This window comes from Somniosus microcephalus, chromosome 27 (assembly GCF_052327205.1).
Source record: "Somniosus microcephalus isolate GS21.2 chromosome 27, FLI_Smic_1.0, whole genome shotgun sequence".
NCBI classification, from domain to species: domain Eukaryota; kingdom Metazoa; phylum Chordata; class Chondrichthyes; order Squaliformes; family Somniosidae; genus Somniosus; species Somniosus microcephalus.
In genome coordinates, this window is record NC_141013.1 from 7,259,880 (window position 1) to 7,287,874 (window position 27,995).

Here is a 27,995-nt window from a genome sequence, read left to right on the forward strand (position 1 = left end):
TGAATTCCCTGTTGGATTTGTTAGTGACTATCTTATATTCATGATCCCTTGTTTTGGAACCCCCCCCACAAGTGGAAACCCCTCCTGTCCTTCTAAGTTCTTATATTCCTGCCTATCTACCCATTCAAACCCCGTCATAATTTAAGAGATGGTATTTTCTCCCCTATGTTGATTCTATTCCCAGCTGAGCCCAGTGAACTTCTCCTATGGTTACTCGCTCTGGAAGCATAGTTTTACTTGGGCCTGTCCTGGTGTTGCAGTTAGCGCTGTGTTAGTAATGGCCCTGCACCTGTTAGCAGGGCTATAACTCAGTCAGTAGGTTCTGTCACTTCTCATAATAACACCAGGCATTGCCCTAACTCCACTGGCAAAATCGATGTTCCGCCAGGCATCAGCAGGTTAGGCTTCAATACTGCTGTAAAGGATTGTTAACTGTTTTAGCTGTCTAGGTTGGCATATATGAATCCATCAAAGAGCAAGAGGTGACCCAACAGCTTCAACAGAAAGATCTTGCATTTACATAGTGCCTTTCGCAACCTCAGGGTGTCCCAAAGCGCTTTACAGCCAATGAAGTACTTTTTTGAAGTGTAGTCACTGTTGTAATGTGGGAAACGCGGCAGCCAATTTGTGCACAGCAAGCTCCCACAAACAGCAATGTGATCATGACCAGTTAATTTTTTTTAGTGATGTTGGTTGAGGGATAAATATTGGGTCCAGGACACTGGGGAGAACTCCCCTGCTCTTCTTCGAAATAGTGGCCATGGGATCCTTTATGTTCACCTGAGAGAGCAGATGCGGCCTCGGTTTAACATCTCACCTGAAAGACGGCACCTCCGACAGCGCGGCGCTCCCTCAGCACTGCCCCTCCGACAGCGCGGCGCTCCCTCAGCACTGCCCCTCCGACAGCGCGGCGCTCCCTCAGCACTGCCCCTCCGACAGCGCGGCGCTCCCTCAGCACTGCCCCTCCGACAGCGCGGCGCTCCCTCAGCACTGCCCCTCCGACAGCGCGGCGCTCCCTCAGCACTGCCCCTCCGACAGCGCGGCGCTCCCTCAGCACTGCCCCTCCGACAGCGCGGCGCTCCCTCAGCACTGCCCCTCCGACAGCGCGGCGCTCCTTCAGAGGTGTCAGCCTGGATATGCGCTCAAATCTCTCAACCTATAACCTTCTGACTCCAGGAGTGCGAGTCAGAGGGCCCGACTTTTACTGCTGTACTGTACTCAGTAATGTAGCAGTGGTGGATTTAGGACTGAACACTGAATGCATAAGGATTCCTTCCCTAAACTTCTCCACCTCGCTCTCCTTTTAAGACTTTTTGTAAAACCTACCTCTTTGGCCAAGCTTCCTGTCCTGATATCTCCTTATGTGACTTGGTGCCAAATTTTGTTTGATGATGGCTGCTGTGAAGCACCCTGGGACATTTTACTACATTAAAAGGGCTGTATAAAATGCAAGTTGTTAAGGAAAATGAAAAGCTTTTAACTGCTGCATGTTATCAAATTTTAAATACTTTGGAGGGGAAGAAATTGGGCTGCTTTGCGCCTCCCAGAACTGGGACGCAAATCCCCTAGCATCTGGGCGCGGCGCTGCTAACGTCTCCCGTGAAATTCAGCGGGAGGTTAGCGGCGTCGGTAGCGCCCCACGGCTCTGCGCCTCTGGCGATGACGTCATCGCCGTACGCAGCGCCCCGGCCGCAAACTTCGCTCGCGCACCCCTGACCTACCGCCGGACGCTGTGTCCGACTGGGTCAGGGCGCTGTGTTTGATGCCACAGCGGCGCAAATTAAAGGGCAGGTGCCGGGCGGCCTGTTGTTTTGGGCCGTTCAGTCCGTAAGGGGGACCCCGAGCTCCCGGTGGCCTGTCACTTTAATTCACCACCCCATTCCCACTCGGACCTCACCGTCCTCGGCCTCTTGCATTGTTCCACGGAAGCTTGGCGTAAGCTCGAGGAACAGCATCTCAATCCTGCAGCCCCCCGAAACGTCGCCGCCATTTTTTTAATACCGACAGCGACAGCACCAGCACAACAAACCCCCACAGTGCGGCTCCGGCACAGTATCCTGCTCCCGGCCCGCCGGAGCGGGAGGTGAGTTGGGATCACTCGGGCCGGGCCTCACAACCGCTCGCCCCGAGACACAGAGCGGGGGAGCGGCAGCGGCCAGCCATAAACCGCGTGGCCCTGTAAACTGCCGTTTTACAAAAAAGCCGTGGCAACGCCGGGCCCCCCCCCCAGCTAGTACATTATATAGATATATAGACCAGGGCCATTCACACTCATCTAGAACCATCCTTTGTTCCTTGAATATCTCTTAATGTCTCTCAATCTCTCCTGCTTTCTATCCTACCTCTGACCTTCCCTTTTAGTTCTTTCATCCCCTCCCCCTTTTCCCAGCCCCCACTTGCTTTAAAATCCAACCCTTTTCCTGCTTTTTTTCCCGTTCTGACGAAGGGTCTTCGACCTGAAACGTTGGCTCTGTTTCTCTCTCCACGGATGCTGCCCTGGCCTGCTGAGTTTTTTCAGCGTTTTCTGTTGTTATTTTTGTTTTGGGCCGCCTGCCAGCATCTGCCCCCCTCTCGCCACCGGCCGCAATCAGTCAGCCCGGCACTCTGCCCCCCGGTGGTCCGGCAGGGCCCCCCCCCCCCCCCGATGCCTCCCCTTTAATCAGGGGAGGGAGGCCTGCAATACCGTGGCGCTGTTGCACGTAGCGCCGCGGTATTGAATGGGAGCGCCCCAAGAGGGAGGGCGAGCGCTTCCAGTAGCGCCCCACCTCTTGCTTGGGGCGCCCCAATTCAATTTCCGGCGCTGGGGTGCAAAAAAAAAGCTAGCGCCCCAAAGGGGGCACAACCCAATTTCCCCCCCCCCTTTGGATCACTAATTAAATAAACCCTGAGCTGCAACTCTCAGAAGCCAACAACTCATTTTTAAATTTTCTGCCGCCAGTCTGTGCGCTTCGTTCCAACAGCTTTTAGTCCCGCCCTCCATCCGATTTTGATTGGCTCTGGCAGTCTTTGGCCCCGCCCTCCACCCGATCTGGTGGTTCCAACAACCTTCAGCCCTGTCCTGCGTCTGATTTGATTGGTTCTGGCAGCCTGTTAGTCCTGCGCTCTCTCCGATTTGATTGGTCTTGACAGCCATTCGGACCCGCCCTCCGACCACTCTGATTGGCCATTACTCACCGTCTCCAATCTCAGTGGGAAAGAATGGGATTTTCCTTGTGAAACACGAGCCGGAGGATACGGGGCTTAAAATGCCAACAGTCAGCTTGTGTGTTGATTGGGGAGGGTTGTTATTAGGCTGTAGGGGCTTAAATCGGATTGAGTTCAGGCTCCCGAGTGATGCTTGGAAACTCTTGCGGGCTGTTATCTGTTGATAAAAGTACTTGAGCAAGGAGCATTGACCTCTCATCAATCAGCAGTAACATAGCTATTGGGGAATCCAATCTCCTACAACAACTTGTATTTATATAGCACCTTTAACATCCCAAGGCGCTTCACAGGAGTATTGTAAGACGAGAAAAATTTGACACCATATAGGGAGAAATTAGGGCAGGTGACCAAAAGCTTGGTCAAAGAGGTAGGTTTTAAGGAGCGTCTTAAAGGAGGAAAGAGAGGCGGAGAGGTTTAGGCAGGAAATTCCAGAGTTCAGGGCCCAGGCAACAGAAGGCACGGCCGCCAATGGTTGAGCAATTATAATCAGGGATGCTCAAGCGGGCAGAATTAGAGGAACGCAGATATCTCGGGGGGGGGGGGGGGGGGGGCGGTGTTGTGGGGCTGGAAGAGATTACAGAGATAGGGAGGGGCGAGGCCATGGACGGATTTCGAAACGCGGATGAGAATTTTGAAATCGAGGCGTTTAACTGGGAGCCAATGTAGGTCAGCGAACAGCAAAGTTTACGTAGGGTAGGACGTGGGAGGCCAGCCAGGAGTGCATTGGAATAGTCAAGTCTAGAGGTAACTAAGAGGAGAGGGGAATGGAGCCATACAGGGTGCCCCAGATTCAATTCCCAGCCAGTGAGGTAGCTGCAGTTGTTTTCTGGGGCCCTTGGATAACTGAGGTGAAGAATCGATCACCCAGGCTTCCCCCCAAACCTGCTGGGAAGAGTATGTAGAATCATAGAATGGTACAGCACAGAAGGAGGCCATTCGGCCCATCGTGCCTGTACCGGCTCTTTGAAAGAGCTCTCCAATTAATCCCACTCCCCCTGCTTTGCCCCAGAGCCCTGGAAATGTTTTCCCCTTCAAGTATTTATCCAATTCCCTTTTTGAAAGTTACTATTGAATCTGCTTCCACCGCCCTTTCAGGCAGCGCGTTCCTGATCGCAACAACTCGCTGAGGTTAAAAACAAAGTCTCCTCACCTCCCCCTCTGGTTCTTTTGCCAATTATCTTAAATCTGTGTCCTCTGGTTACCGGCCCTCCTCCAGTGTACCCGTGTCGGATGAGGACAGAATCCGGCTCTGCTACAATAGTCCTTCCCCACAGTAAACTAACACGCCAATACTTGCCGTTTAGGCTCACGTGAGGAACCACTGAGGAAATGGGCATCCAGCTCCCGTAGAAATGTACCGTTGTGTGAGTCGGCACTGTCGAGAATGGGGGGGGGGGGGCGGGGGAGGTATTTATTGAATCAAACTTTTCTCTCAAAGTCGGAGCATACAATTCAGGAGAGCGTGCAGAGTAAACCCCTGAAAACGTGTTAAGTTTCTATTGAGGACTATTGATGGGTTTACCAGCAATGTTCCCTTCAAGCTGCGTGGCCACGCAGAGCTCCAAGGAACCCGCGCAGCCGGCTTCTCGATGTAAAAACCACGCGTGAGCGGTATTTTGAATGGCCCGTGCAGCCCCTTAAAGGGGCCGCGCAGGGCCCCCAAAAATTACAGCAAACATTGGTTACCAGGTTGCAGGAAGCTCGAGTTAAACGGTTAACCGTGCTGGCTACGGCACAAGATAGCAGAGCATGTACTTTTAAAAAAAAAACTCATTCCTTAATTAAACTTGGAAGCAATTTTAAAGAGAACAGAAGAAAGGCCTGCCTTTGAGTAGACTATAAAAAATCTCCAGAGCTTGCCCTCTCTTTCTCTTCTCCCCCCACCCCCCCCCGCCAGCCCACAAATGCTGCAGTGCCCCCGAGAACTGCAGAGAAAGGCCAGTTAATTGTACAGAACTGGCGGCACGTATCTGCTGAGTGGGTTATTCAGGGAGGGTGGTGGTCCTGGACCGGGATTTGGGGGGGGGGGGGGGCGGCGGTGGAAAAGAGAGCTACAATTTGCATTCCATAAACCAGCGTCCAGTGTGTTTTGCCAGAAAATTGTGCTAAGGTGGAAGAGAAGGTTTGACTTGGGGGAGGAGTGGAGAAAAGGTTTGCGGTGAGGGGTTGGAGAAAGTGTTTGTTGGGGGGGGGGGGGGGGGGGGTGGGTGTTTGGAGAGGAGGTTTGAAGGGAGGGTCTTTTGGAGAGAAGGTTTGTGGCCGGGGGTGGGGGAATCAGCTTGCGAATACGAAGCAGGCTTTAAATCTGTCGTGGCAGTGGGCTTATTGAAGGGAAATAATGGCATCACCCTGTGTGTGAGTTAATCAGAGCTGATGGCATGAGGGGAAGGAGGTCGAGAGGGCACTGTTTGCTGATAAGTTGTCAGAGAGCTGAAAGCAGCCTCGGAGACGAGCTGGCTCAGAACACTAGCCCCCCGCTTGGTTTGCAAACCTGGGACCCATGCCCAGATAGAGACTGTTGGGACATATTTCTTTTTCTTTTAATTGTGTGTGTGTGTGTGTGTGTGTTGGGTTGGGAAAGGAGTGCATAGTGTGAACCAATAGGAATGTAAAAAGAAAGTTAAAGCAAGCGGATATGGCCTTCCTTCATGTACTTAATCTGTGTTTTAATGACTTGGTGGGTGTGTCGTATAGGGGGAAAAATGCATGGGACTGTTTGAATCTCATTAATTACATGTTTGTACTGTGCTTAATGGGCCTGGCACACACACAGCTTCTCCAGAACCTGGCTTTAGTTGAAGCATTGCGATCCTGTCCTTAATATCTTACCCCATGATGTTCTGTAGCATTTTTGCAAGTACCATAGAATCAGGTCTATGAGTTGCACTTTTCTTTGTGTGTGATTCTGTGTCCTTTTAAATCGAAGGGGGACGGCTCGCCTGTATCTGTTGAGCCGCAGTTTTAATGGTTGGCTCGGCACTCCCGCCTCTTGGTTCAGGCAGGCGGCTGTGGGTTCAAGTCCCGCTCCAGGATGTGAGCACCTAATCCAGGCTGACACTCCAGTGTAGCAGCACTGAGGGGAGCGCTAGATTGTCGGAGGTGCGCACGCCTTTCAGATGAGATGATTAAACCGACGTCCCCATCTGCCTAGTCCATGGCTTCGGGTGGCTGTTCCAACGCCTGCTGTAGAGCTTTTCAAAAAAAGCAGGGAGATCGCCCGGTGCCTTGGCCCACATCCCTCGCTCAACCAATTCATCCCGTAGCTGTTTTTGGGATCTTGCTGTGTGCAAAAATGGGATTTTGCTGCGGTTACCTGCATCAGAATCGCTGCACTCCAAAGTAATTTGTTGTACGTGAAATGCGTTCTCCTGGGAAACGGGTAACGTTGCTGTCGAAACGTAGATTCACCCTGTGACGCAGACTGGATAGCTCAGTTGGTCAAGTCAGACTCCTTTACACCTCTGGGACTTGGATTTGTCATCTGTCTGGTTTTGGGCTGGGCCGTACAGTTAATGATTGGGTTGTGTCTTAATATTATAAAGTGGATGCGCAAAATCTCCTCATCTTCAAGTTCCAAGTAAAGTTTTTTTTTTCTTCTGTCTTTTGAGAAGGAAACCTCAATAATTGATGATTTTTTTTAATGGAATTTCCATCAGCTACCTTCGTATTGAAGCTCTGATGCCACAGCTCCGCTCTTGACTTGGCACAAGATAACATCCTAACCCAGTTTGAAGAGATGAAAGTCAGCCTTTCTCTGTTGGCCTTGAGGATTCTGTGTGAAATGAGTCTCGGCTCGGGTCCTGCCCAACTTGCACAAATTAGCAGTTGTAGCCTCAGAAAGCTGCGGCGGGAAATGACATTTCGTAGGAACAGGAGGGCGGCCATTCAGCCCCTCAAACCTGTTCCGCCATTCAATGCGACCATGGCTGATCTGTATCCCAACTCCCTCCACCCCACTTGGCTCCATATCTATAATATCCTTGGCTGGCAAAAATCTACCAATCTCAGACTGGGGCAGCAGAGGGCGCATTGCAGAAGTACATTGTTGGAACATTGTAGAGGGAGCACTGCTCTGCATCTAACCTGTGCCGTACCTGCCCTGGGAGTGTTTGATGGGGACAGTGTAGAGGGAGCTTTATTCAATATCTAACCTGTGCTGTACCTGCCCTGGCTGTGTTTGATGGGGCAATGTAGAAGGAGCTTTACTCTGCATCTAACCCATCCAGTGCCTAACCTGGGAGTGTTTGATGGCAGTGTAGAGGGAGCTTTACTCTGTATCTAACCTGTGTTGTACCAGCCCTGGGAGAGTTCGATGGGACAGTGTAGAGGGAGCTTTACTCTGTATCTAACCTGTGTTGTACCAGCCCTGGGAGTGTTTGATGGGGCAGTGTAGAGGGAGCATTACTCTGCATCTAACTCCTGCTTTACCAGACCTGGAAGTGCTTGATTGTGACATTGAGTGCCTGAAATCGGAAAATACTGTATTACAAGCACTAACTCCCGGTGCAGGCATGATGGGCCGAATGGCCTCCTTCTGTGTTGTATCATTTTATGATTCTAACTTCCCTCTCCTTGATGAGCACAAAATGATCTAAATAGTAAAGATGATTGTGAATAGAAGAGGTTGTCATTGGAAAGTTTGTAGTTATTTATAGTAAATGTTATTAATTGCCTCCTGCTTTGCAGTACAGCAATACTATTTTACACAACACTTGGCCAGAAGTGGGCTGGCAATTGAGCTTTAATCATAGAGAATATTTATAAATCAAAGTCACTCCAGTGTTGTCACAAGGCTTGTTTAGTCGATCGGTATAAATACAATACAGGAAAAACCACATTTAATCGAATGCATTTGAATATGGAATACATTTCTTGTACAGTATCGTTAACACATCAGCCCCCATGGCCAGTGACACCTGCCCCAACACTGCTCTGTAAAAGCCTGTGAAATGCTTCGTGTCTTTTCAGCGAGATGAGGGACGGCCATAAATGCGAGAGTTGCTGCAGAAAAATGATTCGTGCTTGAGGCTGCACGGGAAATGTTGGGTGTAATTCTGAGTTTGCGTTTCCACGCAAGGCTTGGTGCAATGGGGTGGGGGGAGTGGAGACGGATCGTGAGTTCGCCGAATTGTCGGGTGCCATTTCCATTTATTTGCAGTGGCGAATCTTCCCGCTGAGATTGTAGATCTGCCTCCGCTGCGATCGGTGCTGCCGCCCGGTCCAGCCCGCCCTGTTTGAGGTTACACTGGGGGGGGGGGGGGTTCGGCGATCGGAACAGCCATCATGTGCTAAGCTTTCACATGCACGCACGACTACTGCAAAGTTGCACCCCAAACGGTCCCAGTGTGACCACTGAGCCAGGGGGAGGAGGCCCATTCAGCGTTGAGGTTGCGATGCTGGCCTATCGAGGCGGAATCTAGCGCCACGTCTGTTGTAACCAGTATCTGCGTTCCCCTGTTTAACCTGGGTGCCTACAATCTCCTTGGGCACATTTCCCCAGGCACCTGAGGACTTCTGCTTATCCTCGCTTATCCACCTAGACCGTGAGTTTGTTCCTCAACTGCAGGAGTGTCACAGCAGAATCCAATCCCATCACCAGAAAATTCTTGGAGTTCACAGTGAACATTTTACATGATGACATTTAGATGAATCCTTTTGAGAGCCCAAGTCTTCGGTTATATTGGTAAAGGGGTGGACTCCCCTCCGCTGTAATGAACTATTCCACCAAACATGCTAATGTCAAATGATTCAACTTGTCACATTAGTTAGACAGTCAGTCGAGAATGGTGATAACATAAATTTGACAATTTATTGGAAGATATTGGTGTGCCCAAGTCAGTTGATAACTATAAGTTTTATTTATTTAGAAAGACATACAAGATGGCAATGGAATTGGGAGACTTCAGTATCTCACTCCACCACACCACAGCCTGCAACTACATGTTACAGCCAACTGTTTACATACAAGATTTGCATTCTGGATTTGTGTTCTAAATTTTCATGGGCAGTTCTGATTTTGACCCAAAATCATGACAACAGGAAGTCCATGTGAAGATGAGATTTTTAATACAATAGTTGGCGACGATAACATAAATGATATTGGCCCAGAAATTCGGGTCGGGGGCTTCCCGCGGGTGCAAGCCCCCGACCTGCACTTACCTAGCGCGCCGGCCGTTGAGCTGTGGGCCCCCGCGGGATTCCGATCCTGGGCCTCCTCCAACTGCCGGCGCGCAGTGCTTGCGTATCCCAGGGGCGCAGTTAGTTCGAAGCGTCCCCTGGGATCACGTGGGCCATGGAGAGCCAATGGTAGCAGGGAATGCTTCATTCATAAATTTGATAGGAAGAACTGTAAAATCTATAAATACTATAAGCCCCAAAACATAACTAAAACGTCAAATAATTTTTTTTTAAATCACATTTTTAAAATAACTATAAATTACATGAAATAACTATTTTAAACAATAATTTAAATTTTTGAAAAAATTAATTACATTTTCTAACGGGGCTAAAAATAAACTTACCTTTCTTTAAAGTATTTAAAAATAATAAACCTGTGGGGAAAAATGTTTTAATTTTAATTAATTCACCACTTACCTTGTTAAAAGCAGGCCTTGCGCCTGCTTTTTAAAAGTGTAACCGCTGGGGACTTACCCTCCCAGAGAACCCGGCCAAAAAAACATAAGTTCGATGCGCACGCGCTGCCTCTCCGGCGCACGCGTTCCACCTGTCAACCCCTTCTTTCAAGGGAACGGAAGTTCCGGTTTCCCGCGCATGCACGAAACCGGCACTTTCGTTGGGCCTACGCGTGAGTACCCAGCGAGTACTCGCGCGTGGGGACCCGAATTTCTGGGCCAATGTTTCTGCTGCAGAGATTATAATATTTAAAATGGAATTTGATATTTGTAAAAGAATAATATAAAAGGATACAGGGAAATGTAATTACACAGCTCCCATTGAACAGCAAGCACAGGTACGATGAGTGGAATGAAAAGACAGACTTGCATTTATATAGCGCCTTTCACGACCTCGGGACGCCCCAAAGCGCTTTACAGCCAGAGAGATACTTTTGAAATAACAACAGAAAATGCTGGAAAAACTCGGCAGGCCAGGCAACATCCGTGGAGAGAAATTAGAGTCGACGTTTCGGGTCAAAACCCTTTATCAAGACTAAAGAGGCACAGGGAATGAAATAGGTTAAGAGGCTGGGCTGGGAGAGAACAAAAGAGAAGAAGAGACATTAAGAGGTATTCAAAACGAGACGAGATGGTGATAGGACTAGTGGAGACAAAAGACGGCTCTGGATTAGGTGTGAAATGCGCTGGCAGAATGGGAGACAGCTGCCATGTGGGAGAGAGAAAAGAAAGGAAAGGGGGGGGTGGGAGGGAAAAACCAAAACAAAGGTGTGGATAAAACATATAAGTAAAAATGTAATGGGGGGCCGAGATTATGATCTGAAATTGTTGAACTCGATATTGAGTCCGGAAGGCTGTAAAGTGCCTAATTGGAAGATGAGGTGCTGTTCCTCGAGTTTACGTTGAGCTTCCGTGGAACAATGCAAGAGGCCAAGGACGGTGAGGTCCGAGTGGGAATGGAGCGGTGAATTAAAATGACAGGCAACCGGAAGCTCAGGGTCCCCCTTACGGACTGAACGGAGGTGTTCCGCAAAGCGGTCACCCAATCTGCGTTTGGTCTCCCCAATGTAGAGGAAACTGCATTGTGGGCAGCGAATACAGTATACTAGATTGCAAGAAGTACAAGTAAATCGCTGTTTCACCTGGAAGGGGTGTTTGGGGCCCTGGACAGTGGGAAGGGGGGAGGTATAAGGGCAGGTGTTACATCTCCTGCGCTTGCACGGGAAGGTGCCAGGGGCAGGGCTGCTGGGGGTGATAGAGGAGTGGACTAGGGTGTCTCGGAGGGAGCAGTCCCTACGGAATGCTGGGAGGGGAGGGGAGGGGAAGATGCGTTTGGTGGTGGGATCACTTTGGAGGTGGCGGAAATGGCGGAGGATGATCCGTTGAATGTGGAGGCTGGTGGGGTGAAAGGTGAGGACAAGGGAACCCTATCGTGGTTCCGGGAGGGAGGGGCAGGGGTGAGGGCAGAAGTGCGGGAGATAGAACGGACACGGTCGAGGGCCGTGTCAACCACAGTAGAGGTTATTTCGGATTTCCAGCATCTGCAGTATTTTGCTATCGCTGGCTGAGATACTTTTGAAGTGTAGTCACTGTTGTAATGTAGGAAATGCGGCAGCCAATTTGCACACAGCAAGCTCTCACAAACAGCAATGTGATAATGACCAGATAATGTTTTAGTGATGTTGGTTGAGGGATAAATATTGGCCAGGATACCAGGGATAACTCCCCTGCTCTTCTTCAAAATAGTGGCCATGGGATCTTTTACGTCCACCTGAGAGAGCAAACGGGGCCTTGGTTTAACATCTCATCCGAAAGACAGCACCTCCGACAGTGCAGCACTCCTGCAGTACTGCCTTGGGAGTGTCAGCCTAGACTTTGTTGTGTTCAAGTCTCTGTGGAGTGGGTCTTGAACCAATGACCTACTGAGAGTGCTACCACCTGAGCCACAGCTGATATAATGACCTCCTTATGTGCTGTAAATTCTGTAATTCTTATATTCAAATTTAAAAAAATATTTCATAACCATTGTTAATATAAAGGAGACCTCGGTGTTGTTACCAGGTTGATTTGCCGTGTGATACCAATGGCCTGTAGGAAAATTCATCTAAAATACACTTTAATGTTGCACGATGCACAACTTCTTCTTTGGTCTTAATTCATCTGCTCCAACCGTTTCCACCACCCGTCACCGACCCACACCCAACAGTACCTCACCCTGGTGTTACAGAGCTCCATGAACACTCTCCACGCACAAGCCAGGTTTGGAAGGACAGAGGGAGAAAAATTGAGTCGCGCCCCCTTTGGGCTGCTAACTTCGCCGGGGGGCTACTTTTAGCGCCCCGAAAAAGTTAGCACCCCCGGTGGCCGAAATTCATCGGTTGCGCCCCAAGAGGGAAGCGGGGTGCTACTGGAAGTGCCCCGCCTCCCTCTTGGGGCGCTTCGAGGGAATATCTCCGCACTACGTGCGGCGGTACTGCAGGCCTTCCTCCCCTTCTTAAAGGGGAGGGGCCTGGCGCAGCGCCACCCCCACCAGGGATCGGAGTGCCGGCAAGAGAACCGGCTCACGGAGCGCAGCCGGCACTCCGGGGGAGGGCTTGCAGAGGAGGCCGGGGACGGCAGAGGGGGGCAGGTGCTGGCAGGCAGCCAGCAACAAAAATGGCTGCCCGGCACCTCTCCCCAGCCGCAGGTAGGCCCCCCCTGACCCCGTTGGACATAGCGTCCGGCGGTAAGTTGGGGCGCTACCGAAGATCGCGGCGGGGCACTGTATGCGGCGATGACGTCAGCACGCGGGGCGCTAACGGTTACCACCACCGATAACCTCCTGCTGACTTTTGCGGGAGGCGTGGCAGCGCCGCGCCAGGGCGCTAGTTGCTTTACGCCCCGTTAGCGCCCTCTTAGGGTGCTAATGGGAGGTGCAAAGCAACTGAATTTTCCCCCCGGAATCATTAATTGGGCTACTGGGCATTCCTCACCATTCAAGTGAAATGGTGCACACCCACTCACCAACCTGTTTCAGTCTAGTAAGAGCACAGGTATTGGAAGGGTTGGCGTGAGTAATGTAGAAGGGAGGGCTGGTATTTTAAGGAAGGAATGTTTCGGTTACCATGTTGATGTTGAGCCTCTTGTGTTGCCTGTGGGTGTTGGTGATGCGAGTGTCATTGATGTTTGGTTTCTCTTCTCCCTTCCAGATGCCAGCCTCTCGCCCGACACGATGAAGCAGAGCCACTGGTGTATCGTGGCGTACTGGGAGCACCGCACCAGGGTTGGGCGTCTGTACACCGTTTATGAACAGTCTGTCAGTATATTCTACGACCTACCTCACGGGAACGGCTTCTGCCTCGGACAGTTGGCCCTGGACAACAGGAGTGAGACCGTCAAAAGGACTCGAAGCAAAATCGGCTATGGGATCTTGCTGAGCAAAGAGCCGGATGGGGTCTGGGCCTACAACCGGAGCGAGCACCCGATCTTTGTCAATTCGCCGACGCTGGACATTCCCAATTCTCGGACTTTGATCGTTCGGAAGGTGATGCCAGGATACTCGATAAAGGTTTTTGACTATGAAAAATCTTGCCTCCTGCAGCAAACCACAGATACAGATTTCGCAGACGGACCATACGACCCTAACAGTGTTCGCATCAGCTTTGCAAAAGGCTGGGGTCCTTGCTATTCAAGACAGTTCATAACTTCTTGTCCGTGTTGGCTGGAAATAATGCTCAACAATAACAGATAACAGTCAACCTCCAGGAATGAAATCCTATATGAAAAAAAAAACCAAGACTATTCCAAATATCATCTACCTAGATTTAATATAAAGTTTTATATATTATATGAAATATATATTATACTTGTAAATATGGAGTCATTTTTACATTGTAATTATTTATGTATGGTGCAATGTGTATGAATACAGAACACAACAGGAAAATGCACTTTGGTTTATATATACTCATTCAACACCAGATTAAATTATACAGCAAAAATAGGAAGAAAGCCTAGTTTTGTTGTATAGTTCTGCCGTACTATTAGTACCCAGACAAAAAGCTAACTTACCCGTAAAAACAACAAAAATGAGTCACTCATTGATAATAAAGTATTCGCATTATAAATCGGTTGTATCTAGTCTTTGTTCCAAGTCGCTGCAGAGGCGAGTTAGATACTTCAGTCCCTGGGAGGAGGCTGGGATTTTCCAGCTTTGGCCTTTTGACGAGGGCCATACATACACCCAACCAGCTCGGGGTGGGGTGGGGGGCTTCCCTCCAGGGGCCGTGCGTCACGGAATGATGGGCCACAGGCAATGTTCCCTGTAATTTTTTTTTGGGTGCGCGGCCCATTCAAATCTCTGTGCACGCCTGCTTTTTTCCCGTTGGAAAGCCGGCAAGCAGCCTGCGCGGGACCTCCGGACCCCTGCACGGCCGCCCAGCATAACGGGAACATTGCCGTGGGTCCGCACCCACGATTCCTCACACTGGGTCAGCTCTGGGTTTCAATTGTACCACTGCGGGGAGCTTCCAAGTGGAAACCAGCCACTTTTCCACAAGAAGACAAAGAGAAACAATCTTATTTCCACTTTGGAGGGTGGGGGGCAGTCCAAAACTAGGGGCCATAAATACAACTAGTCACCAATAAATCCAGGAGGGAATTCAGGAGAAACTTCTTTACCCAGAGAGTGGTGAGAATCTAGAACTTGGAGTATTTAAGGCGAAGCTAGATAAACACAGGAGGGAGAAAGAATGAGAAGGCTATGCTGATAGGATGAGATGAAGTAGGGTGGGAGGAGGCTCGTGTGGAGCATAGACCAATTGGACTGAATGGCCTGTTTCTGTGCTGTAAATTCTATGTAACATGGCCAATGGTTCTATTAAATAGTTGTATTTTAATGGGACCATTTCACTTATTCTATGGAAGCAGCCATAGCTCTGTCTCCTATTCGAATCATCTTGTCTTATTTCGTTGGATGTCATGAGCCCACCTCCGTTAACCTCCCACAGTCAGGCTGGCCAGGGATGGAGGCCTCGAGTCCCGTCCAGGAGCTCCTGTGAGTACCAATGGCCTACACTCTGGCGGACCTTGTATTTGGCATGTTAGCTACCTCGTGTTGTAAGTAGTTGCTAAACCAGTGGACTTGAGCAACGGAAGCAGTAAGATTCCTGGTTCCATTCTTCAATCTGTGTTGGGTTTGTTGATTTGAGACTGGGGTGGTTGTAAGGGCATTAGAATATGTGATAGCGAGAGGGGGGGGGAGGGAGGGAAATCATTGGGAGTGATCCCTGCTGAAATGTGCATGTGTTTGGATGTCAGATGAGGACCGGATCAGGCTCCGTGATGATGCTTCCCGTAGTAAAATGGCCTACCGACCCTCATTAATGTCCCACACCAACAGCTACTTTGGGGAGGTATCAGTGGAATTCTGACTCCTGTACCCTAGCAAGAGATGGAGCCCTCAGGAAAGGAAATAGGTTAAAAAAAACAATCAGAAGGCTGTAGTGCAAATTCAAAATAAAAAGATTCTGTTCAAGTTGAGGTTTGTTATCAATTGCCAAAGCCATGATTTTAGTAATTTGGAGATTAGGATTTGGATCTTGGTATTGTAGCAAAACTGCTCCTTCTCTGTCCACAGGTCATCCTCGTCTCACTCTCAACGTAACACAAGTTACCTCACCAACATCCCAACCTTCTCCCCTTCCAGCAAGATTATTGCCCTTGAGAAGGTAGTAAAGGGAGCAACAAAGATAATTCTAACTATTGGGAATTTTAAGTTATGAGGAAAGTTTCCACGAAATTGGACAATTTTTGGGCGGAAAGCCTAAATGTCAGTTCCCGGTGTAGTTTGGAAAACTTCAACATTGGTGAGAAGGTCAGTGGGTGGGAGTTGACATAATGAGCAAGAGCTTTGTTGACCAAATAGTCTTTTGCTGTTCCTAAAAAGCTACTGTATTCCAAGTTCCGATGTTTTACCAAATCATTCATTGCTGGTTTTGCTGGTCACCTGTAGCAATACTTAACTTATGTTTTGATCGAGTAAATAAGGAGAAACTGTTTCCAGTGGCAGAAGGGTCAGTAACCAGAGGGCACAGATTGAAGGTGATTGGCACAAGAACCAGAGGCGACGTGAGGAAACATTCTTTTACGCAGCGAGTTGTTGTGATCTGGAATGCGCTGCCTGAAAGGGCGGTGGAAGCAGATTCAATAGTAACTTTCAAAAGGGAATTGGATAAATACTTGAAAAGGAAAAATGTGCAAGGCTATGGGGAAAGAGCAGGACTAATTGGATAGCTCTTTGGAAGAGCCGGCGCAGGCACGATGGGCCGAATGGCCTCCTGTGCTGTATCCTAAAAAAAATAATCTCTGAACACACCAATGTGTGGGACGGGTGCTGCATCAAAAGTTCACATTGGCAGAGTCCAGCAAGGGTCACTGGACTGTGACCAGGAGTGGGAACTGTGGCTGATTTTTGTTTAATCCACTCCGTAGCCCGTGGTCATTGAGGTTACTTATAGCACACCATGGCTGAGTTTCACACTGGCCTATTATTTTTATTTTTTTAGGAACCTGTAACAGTGCAAATAATAGTCAAATCTGTTAAGCCCAACATGCATCATACCAATGACTCACCCATGACGTTGGTTAGAGGAAACGCTATGTCTATCACTGATTCTGTTGTAACCGGATGAAATGGCGGTGGACCTGGGCGCCGTAGAACACAATGCTACTGCTGGCGGGAGGGTTGAACAGCAGGTGTTAGTGTTACCAATTTTAAAAAGATAGGAGCTGCTGTTACTGTTGACATCTGGGTGTTGCATATGTCAAAAGCTTAATAAAAGGTGGCACATAGTAAATAGGTGTGACAAAACAGGAAATCTATATGTTTTATATATACAGGAAACTTTTTTTATCCGGCACTAATGGGACCGGCGTGGTGCCGGTTTATCAAAAAATCTGGATTACAGAGAGGTATACTTACTAAGGTACAAGAGCCCCGTACATGGCCACAGATCTAGGCGTCCCTGTTGCATGGCAACAGGTGCAGGAACCCCGGTTACACGGCCACAGATCCAGGAACAGCCACTAATATCAAGTAAAACTTACCTGAACCTACTCCTGAATTTTGCCGGTTAATGGAGATTTCCGGTTATTTAGGTGCCGGTAAAAAGAGAGTTTCCTGTGTGTGATATATTTTCATAGAAATTTACAGCACAGAAGGCCATTCGGCCCATCGTGTCTCTGCCGGCCGAAAAAGAGCTACCGAGCCTAATCCCACTTTCAAGCTCTTGGTCCATAGCCTTGTAGGTTACGGCACTTCGCGTGCATATCCAAGTATTAATCTATTAAATATATTATGTATGTTATATAAAGATAATAGAATATATAAATATATTATATTTGTTACAGCGAAATCAGGAAGCACTTTTTCCACATGAAGGGTAATAGAAATCTGAAACTCCCTCCCCCCCAACTTGAATGGTTCTGGATGCTGAGGGTCAGTTGGAGCTTTCAAGACTTGAGATTGATAGATTTGTATTAGTTAAGGGTATCCAGGGATATGAAGAAAAAGTAGGTAAATGGAGTTCAGATCAGCCATAATCAAATAGAATGGCAGAACAGGCTTGAGGGGCTGAATGGCTTGCTCCTGTTTCTAATGGTGTGCCTCAGTCCCCAACCCTGAGCTCCACAGCGTTCCGTTTCCCATACTAACCATGTTGTGACCCCCTCTGAGCGGAGTTTGTCCGGTTAGTGCCAAATTAGAGGCAATTCTGCTCTGTAGGCCCCTGCCCATTAGGATCAAGATCGAATTTGCCCAGCCACATTTCAAGTGTGATGCTGAAGGCAACAGACAAAAAGAACTTCCATCTCGGCAGCCTTGGCTGGATTCAACCCCACCGCCCAGAGATGAAAGACCAAGTGGTCAATTTCTAACCCATCATCCCACCCAGTCCCTCCAGTGCAAAGATGGTTTAAAACCTACCCAGGATAGACGAGTATGGCGTGATCTCCAGTACTCGGTCACAAGCCAATAACTGTTGTGAAGGACTAATCTTGGAGGTTTGACCAACCACTTCCATTCCATTGGGAACCAAAGTCGTCTCCATTATAAACGTTCAGCTCCTGGGGTTGGTCAGCACCGCCAAACTGCTCTTTGGTAAAGAAGTGAGAAAGATGACGAGAAAAGGTGCTGAAAGAGTGAAAATCCTCAAAAAAGGCTCAACTATGCGTTGTCAACTTTTGTTTTACACAAGCCCTTTATCTCAACATCACAGGGCAGATACAGATGAGGAAAGCTAGTCCTCATAAATATAAGATTGTCACTAATAAATCTAATAAGGAATTCAGCAGCAACGTCTTTACCCAGAGAGTGGTGAGAATGTGGAACTCGCTACCACAGGGAGTGGTTGAGGCAAATAGCGTAGATGCATTTAAGGGGAACCTAAACGCACGAGGGAGGAAAGAATAGATGGATCTGTTGATGGGGTGAGATGAAGTAGGGTGGGAGGAGGCTCGTGTGGAGCACAAAGCCCAGCAAAGACCAGTTGGGCCGAATAGCCTGTTTCTGTGCTGTTAGTTCTATGTCATTCTATTCAGGCCATCGTAACTCATTAGAAGGAGCCTCTGGTCCCGGCATCGCAGCATCCAGCTGCCTCTTTGTGACTCCAGAGTTTCTGTTTTCACTACATACCAGCAAGTCCATGCATGTGTTGATCACTCTTTCTGTTAAGAACTTCCTGTTAGCAGTCCTGAACTTGCCGGTTGCTGGTTTGAACCTGTGCCCCTTGTCCTAATGTCGCAGTTTAATTTGAAGTAGTGTTCCAGATTTACTATCTGCCCAGCGATGGAATATTGTAGTTTTATTTGGCCAGACTACAAGGGGGAAAAAAAATCTCTTGTTCTTGGATTTGAGCCACATAGACCCGATGGACATGAAATAAGGAGGGGTGGGGGGCAGGGTGCGGTCCATTTAAAGAGCATGTTGTGGCCGCTGCATATTTGCAAACAATTGATATATATATTCATATTATAAATGAACAAATGTTCAACTGCACTCTGAAACGGAAGTTTTAATTAACAATTTATAATTAGTTATAACAGCAGACAAGTTGGCTTTTAATGCTGCACTTATCATTTACAGAAATACGCTGCTATTGATTTTACTTTGGTTGCTGTATTATTGGAGTAATGAAGGTCAGTTAAGAACATAGGAGGAGGCCATTCAGCCCCTCGAGCCTGTTGCACCATTCAATGAGATCCGAACAATGACGGACAGGTGAAGACCCTCTGGTCCATACAGCCTGTCCCACACTATTGCGATACCTTGTGTATCACAATATATACACTCCCCACCCCACCCGAAACCAGGTGAGCGCCTGGGAGGGGCAAAAAGCCAGATTTTTTTTTTTTAAAAACCAGGCCGCCCCCTGCCCAGCCAACCTCCATCATTATCTCTCTGGTCAGCTTAAATAATGTGGTGGCACTTTGAATTGTGTCTTTCAGGTCCGTTATCTAGGCAGGCTGGTATTCACACACACACAATGCACAATTTTCATTATCAGACAGCTTCAGACCACCTCGTGTTGATTGGTGAAGGGATATGATGTTTGTTGCCCCACTATTTAATTGCAGGCCTTTGAAATAGAACCCTCTGATTGACAGAGAGCGCCACAACCAGGCTCCCCCTGCTGGCTCACTTGGGGAGTGCCCCCGCCTCAGTGTCGAACTGGCGCCATACAGAGACAGCGAGGTCCCAGGGCTCTGTTGGGTTAGCTGATCTCAGCCAGGACAGGAGCTTGGGGGTGGGGGAGGGTGCGGTGTGGGGGGGGGGGGCTACTGTTCATCTCAGCCGCCTTAGACTCTGATTCCTGATCACTACCCGGTGCGGGAAAGTGCACAAGTGTGGGCAGCAGGCGAGGGTAGAATAAAGCACGGCTGTGAGATTTCCCCTTGGGTCAAAGGTAAAGAATGCTCACTTCAGAGGTACCACAGATTTACCAAGACAGAAGGAATCATTCCCAGATATAAGATAATCGCCTACTCGAGGGCAATTAGGGATGGGCAATAAATGCTGGCCTTACCAGCAATGCCCACATCCCAATGAAAGAATTTAAAAAAAAGTCAGAGCCAGACCATTCAGGAGAGAAGTTATGAACCGCCACTTCACACACAGGGTGGTAGAAGTGTGGGACTCTTGCCCATAAAAAGCAGTAGATACCAGCTCAAGTAATAATAACTTTAAATCTGAGATCGCTAGATTTTTTTTTTGCTAGACAAGGGTATTAAGGGATATGGAGCCAAGGCAGGTAAATGGGGTTAGGATTACAGATCAGCCACGATGTGATTGAATGGCGGAACAGGCTCGAGGGGCTGAATGGCCTGCTCCTGTGAGGAATCACCCTACCCCCAGCACTGGCCATAAGACTGAGGAGAGAGACTGCGGGACAAAACACACTCCATTCAAAATTAAGCTGAGCACAGTCAATGAAAGGTCAGCCTCTAAAAGAGCATTGGTATTTTGTTTAAACTCAGGAAAACTAGATTGCTTCCTGTTTACGGAGTAGTTAGCTTGTCATAAGAGCAAATAGGATTCCTTCACAGCAACAAAATAAACCTGGTCTCGGGTAAAATTCCCTGGGTTTAAGAAACCACTTTTGCGCTGATTCCGAGTTGTTTATGGGGCACATTTAAATTGCAGTAACCTGTGCAGTCCACCACCCCCCCACCCTGCCCAGCCAACCTCCATCATTATCTCTCTGGTCAGCTTAAATAATATCCTGCGCTCATTACTTATACTTACGGTCCTGTGAATTCGCGGGCACTGCGCAGCCTGCCTCACTGGGTATTTTTACAAGCCGTTGAACTATAGCGTGCACTGTCCTTGAACTGAAACGACTGCAGCCCAGAAAGAAGTTAATAAAGGCAAGGGCTATTGCACCTTGGGGAAAACAGGAGCTCTGCAGACAGCTGGCATATCAGAAGAACACGAGCCCAGAATATCACGTCCGCACCTTGTAAAAATTGGCCATTATAATTGAAACCGCTGCCTGCTTCTCGTTTGATATCTTTTAAAGGGGCGCTGTCTTTGCGCGGGGGCGGGGGGCGGTGGAAGTACCACCGAGGGATTTTGTTTTACACTGATGGAGAAGCGGGTTTCATGCGTGTCAGATCCGCCATGATGTGTTTTTCTTTCCTGCACAACTTTCTCGCTCTTCTCTTTTACAGACGCTCACTCTCACTGGAGTACGGTTTCGTGGTTTCGTGGCTGGTGGCTGCTCTCCACTACCTCGTCCAAGGGATCCATTATGTGTGTGTGTGTCTGTCTGCATGTGAGTATGTGATTGCGTGTGTGAGTCGCAAGCTATTTGAGCACAGAGGGCATCACCGCCAAGCCCAATCCTGGCCTCATACACCATCTGCTCACACCAATGTCCGAGCAGGAGTCACTTGATGATGACCCCCTGGCTGATCCCCTTCCTCTTTAGTGCAGGTACATTTCCCTCCCTTGTCCTCTCCGCCTCTCCTCCTTTACGACCCTCCTTAAAACCTACCTCTTTGACCAAGCTTTTGGTCACCTGCCCTAACGTCTCCTGCTGTGGCTCGATGTCAGTTTTTGTCTGATTATAACGCTCCTGTGAAGCGCCCTGGGACGTTCTACTACGTTAAAGGCGCTGTATAAATGCAGGTGGTTGTTGCTGTATTGGTGCCATTCAGGCTGAGCTCCGCTGACAGCACAGACCAGCGTCCAAGCCTGGGTCCTTCCCTTTCTGTAGCAATAGCGCAAATAACATTTTGTTGAAAAACTGGAAATCTGCAATAAAACCATGCTGAAAATGCAGAGCACCTGGTGAGTAAAAAGGCAGGTTGGCATAGGACTCCTTGGCAGAACCCAGCATCGACCCACTGTGCCATCAGGGGAAGCAGCGGCTCATTCACATCTTTGCACCAAGGACAATTTCTTTTTTTTGCCAAACAGTTTTTTCATGAAGACAACGCCCCTTTAATAAAGCTGTAACTCACTTCTCTTCCGCACACTTGACTCCTGGTATTTATTTAGGTATCACTTTGAGTTCCACGTTTAATGTGATTAATTAAAATAGACTCAACGTTTATATTTAAAACATAAGCCAGCTATTCTGGGCGCTTACACTCATACCGTATAACTACAACGAGTGATCTTAGGCAAATACACAAGATCAATCAAGCCTTACCAAACTGGGGTATAATTTGACTTTGGTGAGGCGGTGCATGTTTTTGTGCTTCATTGGTGGTCTCAGGACCCCTGCTTGTTTGTTTGTCGTTCACTTGGAAGTAATTTTGGTGACATTGCCCGACCTTGAATTGCACACATAACCAACCACACACAAGGTGAAGGGCAGAGGGTGGTATGAAGTGAAACCTCTCGAGGGGGAGGTGAAGGAGCTTGGCATCGTCGAGCCATGAGTTAGGAACACCGGAACAGGAGCAGGCCAGTCGGCACCTCAATTAGATCAAGGCTGATCTGTATCTTAACTCCGTCTACCCGCCTTGGTTCCGTATCCCTTAATACCCTCACCTAACAAAAATCTATCAGTCTCAGTTTAGAATTTTTCAATTGGCCCCCAGCCTCAACAGCCTTTAGGGGCAGAGAGTTCCAGATTTCCACTACCCTTTGTGTGAAGAAGTGCTTCCTGACATCACCCCTGAATGGCCTGACTCTAATTTTAAGGCTATCTTGTTCTGGACCCTCCCACCACAGAAAATAGTTTCTATCTCTCTACTAGGATGGTGCTGAGGCCCATTGCTGGATGTGGAATGTTCGATGTCTAACTGAGCTGTGGCTGACCTGGGGACTGCTCATTGTTAACTCTCTAGATACTCGAACACGAGAATGTTCCATTTTCCCAGTGTTAATTCTGTTCACCTTAACCAGCACAAACTTCATTCCAGCCACCCCCCCCCCAAAAAAAGGGTGAAAAAAAACCAGACTAAACCACTGTTTCAATCTTTAATTCCATTAATTTCCAAACCACTTTAAACTGAGGTATAGAATAACACAGCACAGAAGGAGGCCATTTGGCCCATCGTGTCTGTGCCGGCTCTTTGAAAGAGCTCTCCAATTAGTCCCACTCCTCCCTGCTCTTTCCCCAGAGCCCTGCAAATGTTTCCCCTTAATTGTTTTTTTCCTTTTCAAGTATTTATCCAATTCCCTTTTGAAAGTTACTATTGAATCTGCTTCCGCCGCCCTTTCAGGCAGCGCGTTGCAGATCACAACAACTCGCTGAGGTAAAAAGGCGATGTAAGAAAAATCTCTTTTACGCAGCAAGTGGTTAAGATCTGGAATGCACTGCCTGAGAGCGTGGTGGAGGCAGACTCAATATTATCTTTCAAAAGGGAGTTGGATAAGTACCTGAAGGAAAAAAAATTGCAGGGCTCCAGGGGAAGGGCGGGGGAGTGGGACTGGCTGAGAGTCGGCACAGGCTCAATGGGCCGAATGGCCTTCTTCCGTGCTGTAACCATTCTATGATTCTATGAAAAGAAATTCTCCTTATCTCGCCTCTGGTTCTTTTGCCAATTACCCAAAATCTACTACATAAACTTGAGGTCATCCAAAACTCGGCTGCCAATGTCCTAACTCGCACCAAGTCCCGTTCGCCCATCACCCCCTGTGCTCGCTGACCTACACTGGCTCCCGGTAAAGCAGCGCCTCGATTTCAAAATTCTCATCCTTGTTTTCAAATCCCTCCATGGCCTTGCCCCTCCCTACCTCTGTAACCTCCTCCAGCCCCACAACCCTCCGAGATCTCCGCGCTCCTCCAATTCTGCCCTCTTGAGCATCCCTGATTATAATCGCTCAACCATTGGTGGCCATGCCTTCTGTTGCCTGGGCCCTAAGCTCTGGAATTCCCTCCCTAAACCTCTCTGCCTCACTACCTCTCCTCCTTTAAGACACTTCTTAAAACCTACCTCTTTGACCAAGCTTTTGGTCACCTGCCCTAATTTATCCTTATGTGGCTCGGTGTCAAATTTTTTGTCTTCAAATACTCCTGTGCAGCGCCTTGGGTCGTTTTACTACGTTAAAGGCGCTGTATAAATACAAGTTGTTGTTGTTATCTGTGTCCTCTGGTTACCGACCTTTCTGCCAGTATGAGCAGATACCTGGGTAATACTAGTAGCAGTTTACTATAGTCAACTCGCAGTGTTGGGATGGAGTTTGCCCAGGAGTCCACGTATTCCACTACTACTCTGCTAGATTATCTTGCATTCTGCCATATACCCATATCTTCAGTATAATCACTCAATAAAACCATTGACCACTAATTTTCAGATGAACTAAAGCTGTCATGTAGCACAAGGAATAATTCCATTGCGTAACACATCACGAGATTTTTACCATCTTGTTTTTCTTAAAGAGGCGCTGCTAATTGGTCAATTGCAAAACCACTGTCCAATGATGCAGCCCATCCTATCCCCCACTGTTGGCCCCTCTCTCTTGACTTATTCTGGGGTACAGGTGCTGCCTTTTTTGGATTAGATCCTAAACCAAGAACCCATCTTCTGATTCAGGTAGTTGGTAAAGATCCTAAGGCACGGTTGCCGAACGAGTAGGCCGTTCTCTGCAAATTCTCTGACCAACCAAGAACATTAACTAGTCATCCATCTCAATGTTGTATGTAGGATTTTGAAGTGTGCAAAATGGCTGCTGCATTTGCCTATATAACCACAGTCACTGTACTTTAACATAATTCATTCTGTGCAAAGCACTTAGAGATGTCCTTTTTTGAAAAATATTCATTCTGGGGATGTGGGCATCGCTGGCAAAGCCGGCATTTATTGCGCATCCCTAGTTGCCCTGGAGAAGGTGGTGGTGAGACTTCTTGAACCGCTGCTGTCCATGTGATAAAGGTGCTGCCACGGTGCTGTTAGTTTGGGAGTTCCAGGAATTTGAACAGCGTCAGTGAAGGAACAATTAAGTCAGGACATACGTTGGGATGGTGTGTGTGCGCGCGCGCGCGTGTCTTGGAGAGGAACTTGGAGGTGGTGGCGTTCCCATGCACCTGCTGCCCTTGTCCCTCTAGGTGGAAGAGGTTGCGGGTTTGGGAGGTGCTGCCGAAGAAGCCTTGGCGAGTTGCTGCAGTGCATCTTGTAGATGGTGCACACTGCAGCCACGGTGTGCCGGTGGTGGAGGGAGTGAATGTTTAAGGTGGTGGATGGGGTGCCAATCAAGTGGACTGCTTTGTCCTGGAGCTTCTTGAATCCAGAGAGACATGATAAGGGGCTATATAAATGCTCGTTCTTTCTTTTTCTATTAGTTTAAATATTTTGTGCCTCCATGAAATTAGCAGAGAGAGGAAGTTTGTGTGAGCACATAAGTATTCATATGATGACATCACTGATGGAAATTTCTACCCTATTTTATTTGCATATCAAAGTTTTGCATCTGACACATGACACGTCAGATATCAGACTTTGTTACAGGGAAAAAAATCCTAAAAAGAGAAAAAAACCTGGAGCCTGAAATTTACAAGCAGTTCTAACCGAGCTCAGGAGGGTTATAGTAATACAGCAATCATCTAGGCAGGAGGAGTCCATTGCTCCCTTCCAAACCACCCATCAGTTCCCTCACCATCATCCTGGAACTAATTGCCCTGCGTCCCATTTCCTAATAGGAATCCACCCAGTCCTTTATTGAAACCCATGTTATTCTGTTCCACCACCACCCATTGGTGATCTCTGCCACCATTCTATCTCTCTTACTAAAACCTGCTGCCTAACCTTCCTATTCTCTTTTGATGCCTTTAACTTCAAACAGTGTTCCCTCGTCCTCACACTCTGCCCCAACTGAAGGACTTTCCTGAATCCAAATTGTCCATCCCTATGACAATTCAAAAGGCCTTTATCCAGTTCCCCCCATCCTCCTCATCTTCAGAGAGTAAAGTCCCAAAGTAGACTATATTTGCTCATAATCCAGCCCTCTCAGTTTCTCAAAGCCTTCCCCTGGACTCCCTCCAATAATTCTATATTCTTTCTATAATAGAGATCAAAACTGCACCGAATGCTTTAGATACAGCCTCAACAAGCCCAAATATTACTCCTACATCACCTTTTTTATAAGTATAGATAGATTACACCCTCAGCTACACTTTCCAACCAATTATTAGCAATTTTTTTTCACCACCTGCAAACAATGAATCAATGGTTTTGCTGACAATCCAATTGGCTGGTTTTGTCTATTTAGAGCAGTGCCCTTAAAGGCACATGCCAGGCTAGCAGCTAAACATTCCCGGGCTACCAGTGAGCAATACCAAGGGAGATCTGTCAGTAGACTAAAATAAACGTCAGCAATCTACACAAGAGTCTAGTTTGATTGATTATTCTCTTATGCTGACATATTCCTACCTGTTATGGGTACTGGTGACTGGGAGTGTGTGTGCAGGCAGTATTTACACAACAGTCCAATCCCAATTAATTAATAATTCGCTAATTAATAGATTTCACAAATTAAATTTTTTCTGTTTGTTTCTACTGTAGAGGAATAACAGCAAAAAGGATTATAGCACCAATTGATGTATTCTCTAAATCATTGTGAATTGTTGCTAAGAATCTTTTGTTTGCAATTTCAAAGCTACGAGACGTTTGATGTTTTGAATAAAAAATATACTTCATGTTTCAGTTACACCACAATTGCTAAATTTTTTTATTTTCTCCCCATCCCTCCTGAAGGTCTTAATGGGGTACATATTCTCAAGTGTCAGACTTGGCTCAGTGGGTGGCACTCTTGCCTCTGAGTCAGAAGGTTGTGGGTTCAAAGTCCCACTCCAGAGACTTGAGCACAAAAATCTAGGCTGACACTGAGGGAGCGCCGCACTGTCGGAGGGGCAGTACTGAGGGAGCGCCGCACTGTCGGAGGGGCAGTACTGAGGGAGTGCCGCACTGTCGGAGGGGCAGTACTGAGGGAGCGCCGCACTGTCAGAGGGGCAGTACTGAGGGAACGCGGCACTGTCGGAGGGGCAGTAGTGAGGGAGTGCTGCACTGTCGGAGGGGCAGTACTGAGGGAGCGCTGCACTGTCGGAGGGGCAGTACTGAGGGAGCGCCGCACTGTCGGCGGGGCAGTACTGAGGGAGCGCCGCACTGTCGGAGGGGCAGTACTGAGGGAGCGCCGCACTGTCGGAGGGGCAGTACTGAGGGAGTGCTGCACTGTTGGAGGGGCGGTACTGAGGGAGTGCTGCACTGTTGGAGGGGCGGTACTGAGGGAGCGCCGCACTGTCGGAGGTGCCACATTTGAGATGAGATGTTAAACCGAGGCCCCGTCTGCCCACTCAGGTGAACGTAAAAGATCCCATGGCCACTATTAGAAGAGGAGCAGGGGAGTTTATCCCTCAACCAACACCTAAAACAGATGACCTGCTCATTTATTTTATTGCTGTTTGTGGGAGCTTGCTATGCGCAAATTGGTTGCTGCATTTCCTGCATTACAACCGTGACTACACTTCAAAAAGTACTTCATTGGTTGAAAGGTACTTTGGGACGTCCTGAGTTTGTGAAAGGCGCTGGAGAAATACAAATCATTCTTTTTTCTTTCTCCTGTAATTCATCCATTCTTCATGTATTAGCCCAGACAATGTGTGTCAACAGGTTAGACAGCCTCATGGGGGATAGGGAATCCAGCCCTGTCCTTAACCAGATATCCACACACACACACACACGTGCATTTTAGCTGCAGGAGTTACTGTGCGGTAATCAAAAGCAGGAACCTTGGCTAATCTACCCCCTCACTTGCTAGGAGGCGGAGAGGAATTGCTGCACCCTCATTCTCACTCTGAAAAGGGCCAGTGAAAGAGCCTTGAATCTTCCTGGTCAGTGATATAACACACACACACCCACACTCACACACACACACATACTCACACTCACACACTCACACACACACACTCTCACACACACACACACTCACATATTCACACTCACACACACACTCTCACATACACACACACACTCTCACACACACACACACTCTCACACACACACACACACATACATACACACACACACACACATACTCACACTCACACACACATACTCACATACTGACATATTCACATTCACACACTCGCACATACTCTCACTCTCACTCACACACACATACACTCACACACACACACTCTCTCACACACACACACACACACACACACACAGTGT

General features: G+C 48.2%; 1 protein-coding gene across 1 annotated transcript in view; it reads left to right on the plus strand.

Annotated features, from left to right (window-relative positions):
• Positions 1–13,942, plus strand: part of smad6b (SMAD family member 6b) — a 77,374-nt gene extending 63,432 nt beyond the window's left edge. The window contains exon 4 of the mRNA XM_085968435.1: positions 13,025–13,942. Coding sequence (XP_085824561.1) covers positions 13,025–13,566 — 542 coding nt within the window. The 3' untranslated portion in view covers positions 13,567–13,942. The remainder of the gene's footprint in view (positions 1–13,024) is intronic.
• The last annotated feature ends 14,053 nt before the right edge of the window (positions 13,943–27,995 follow it).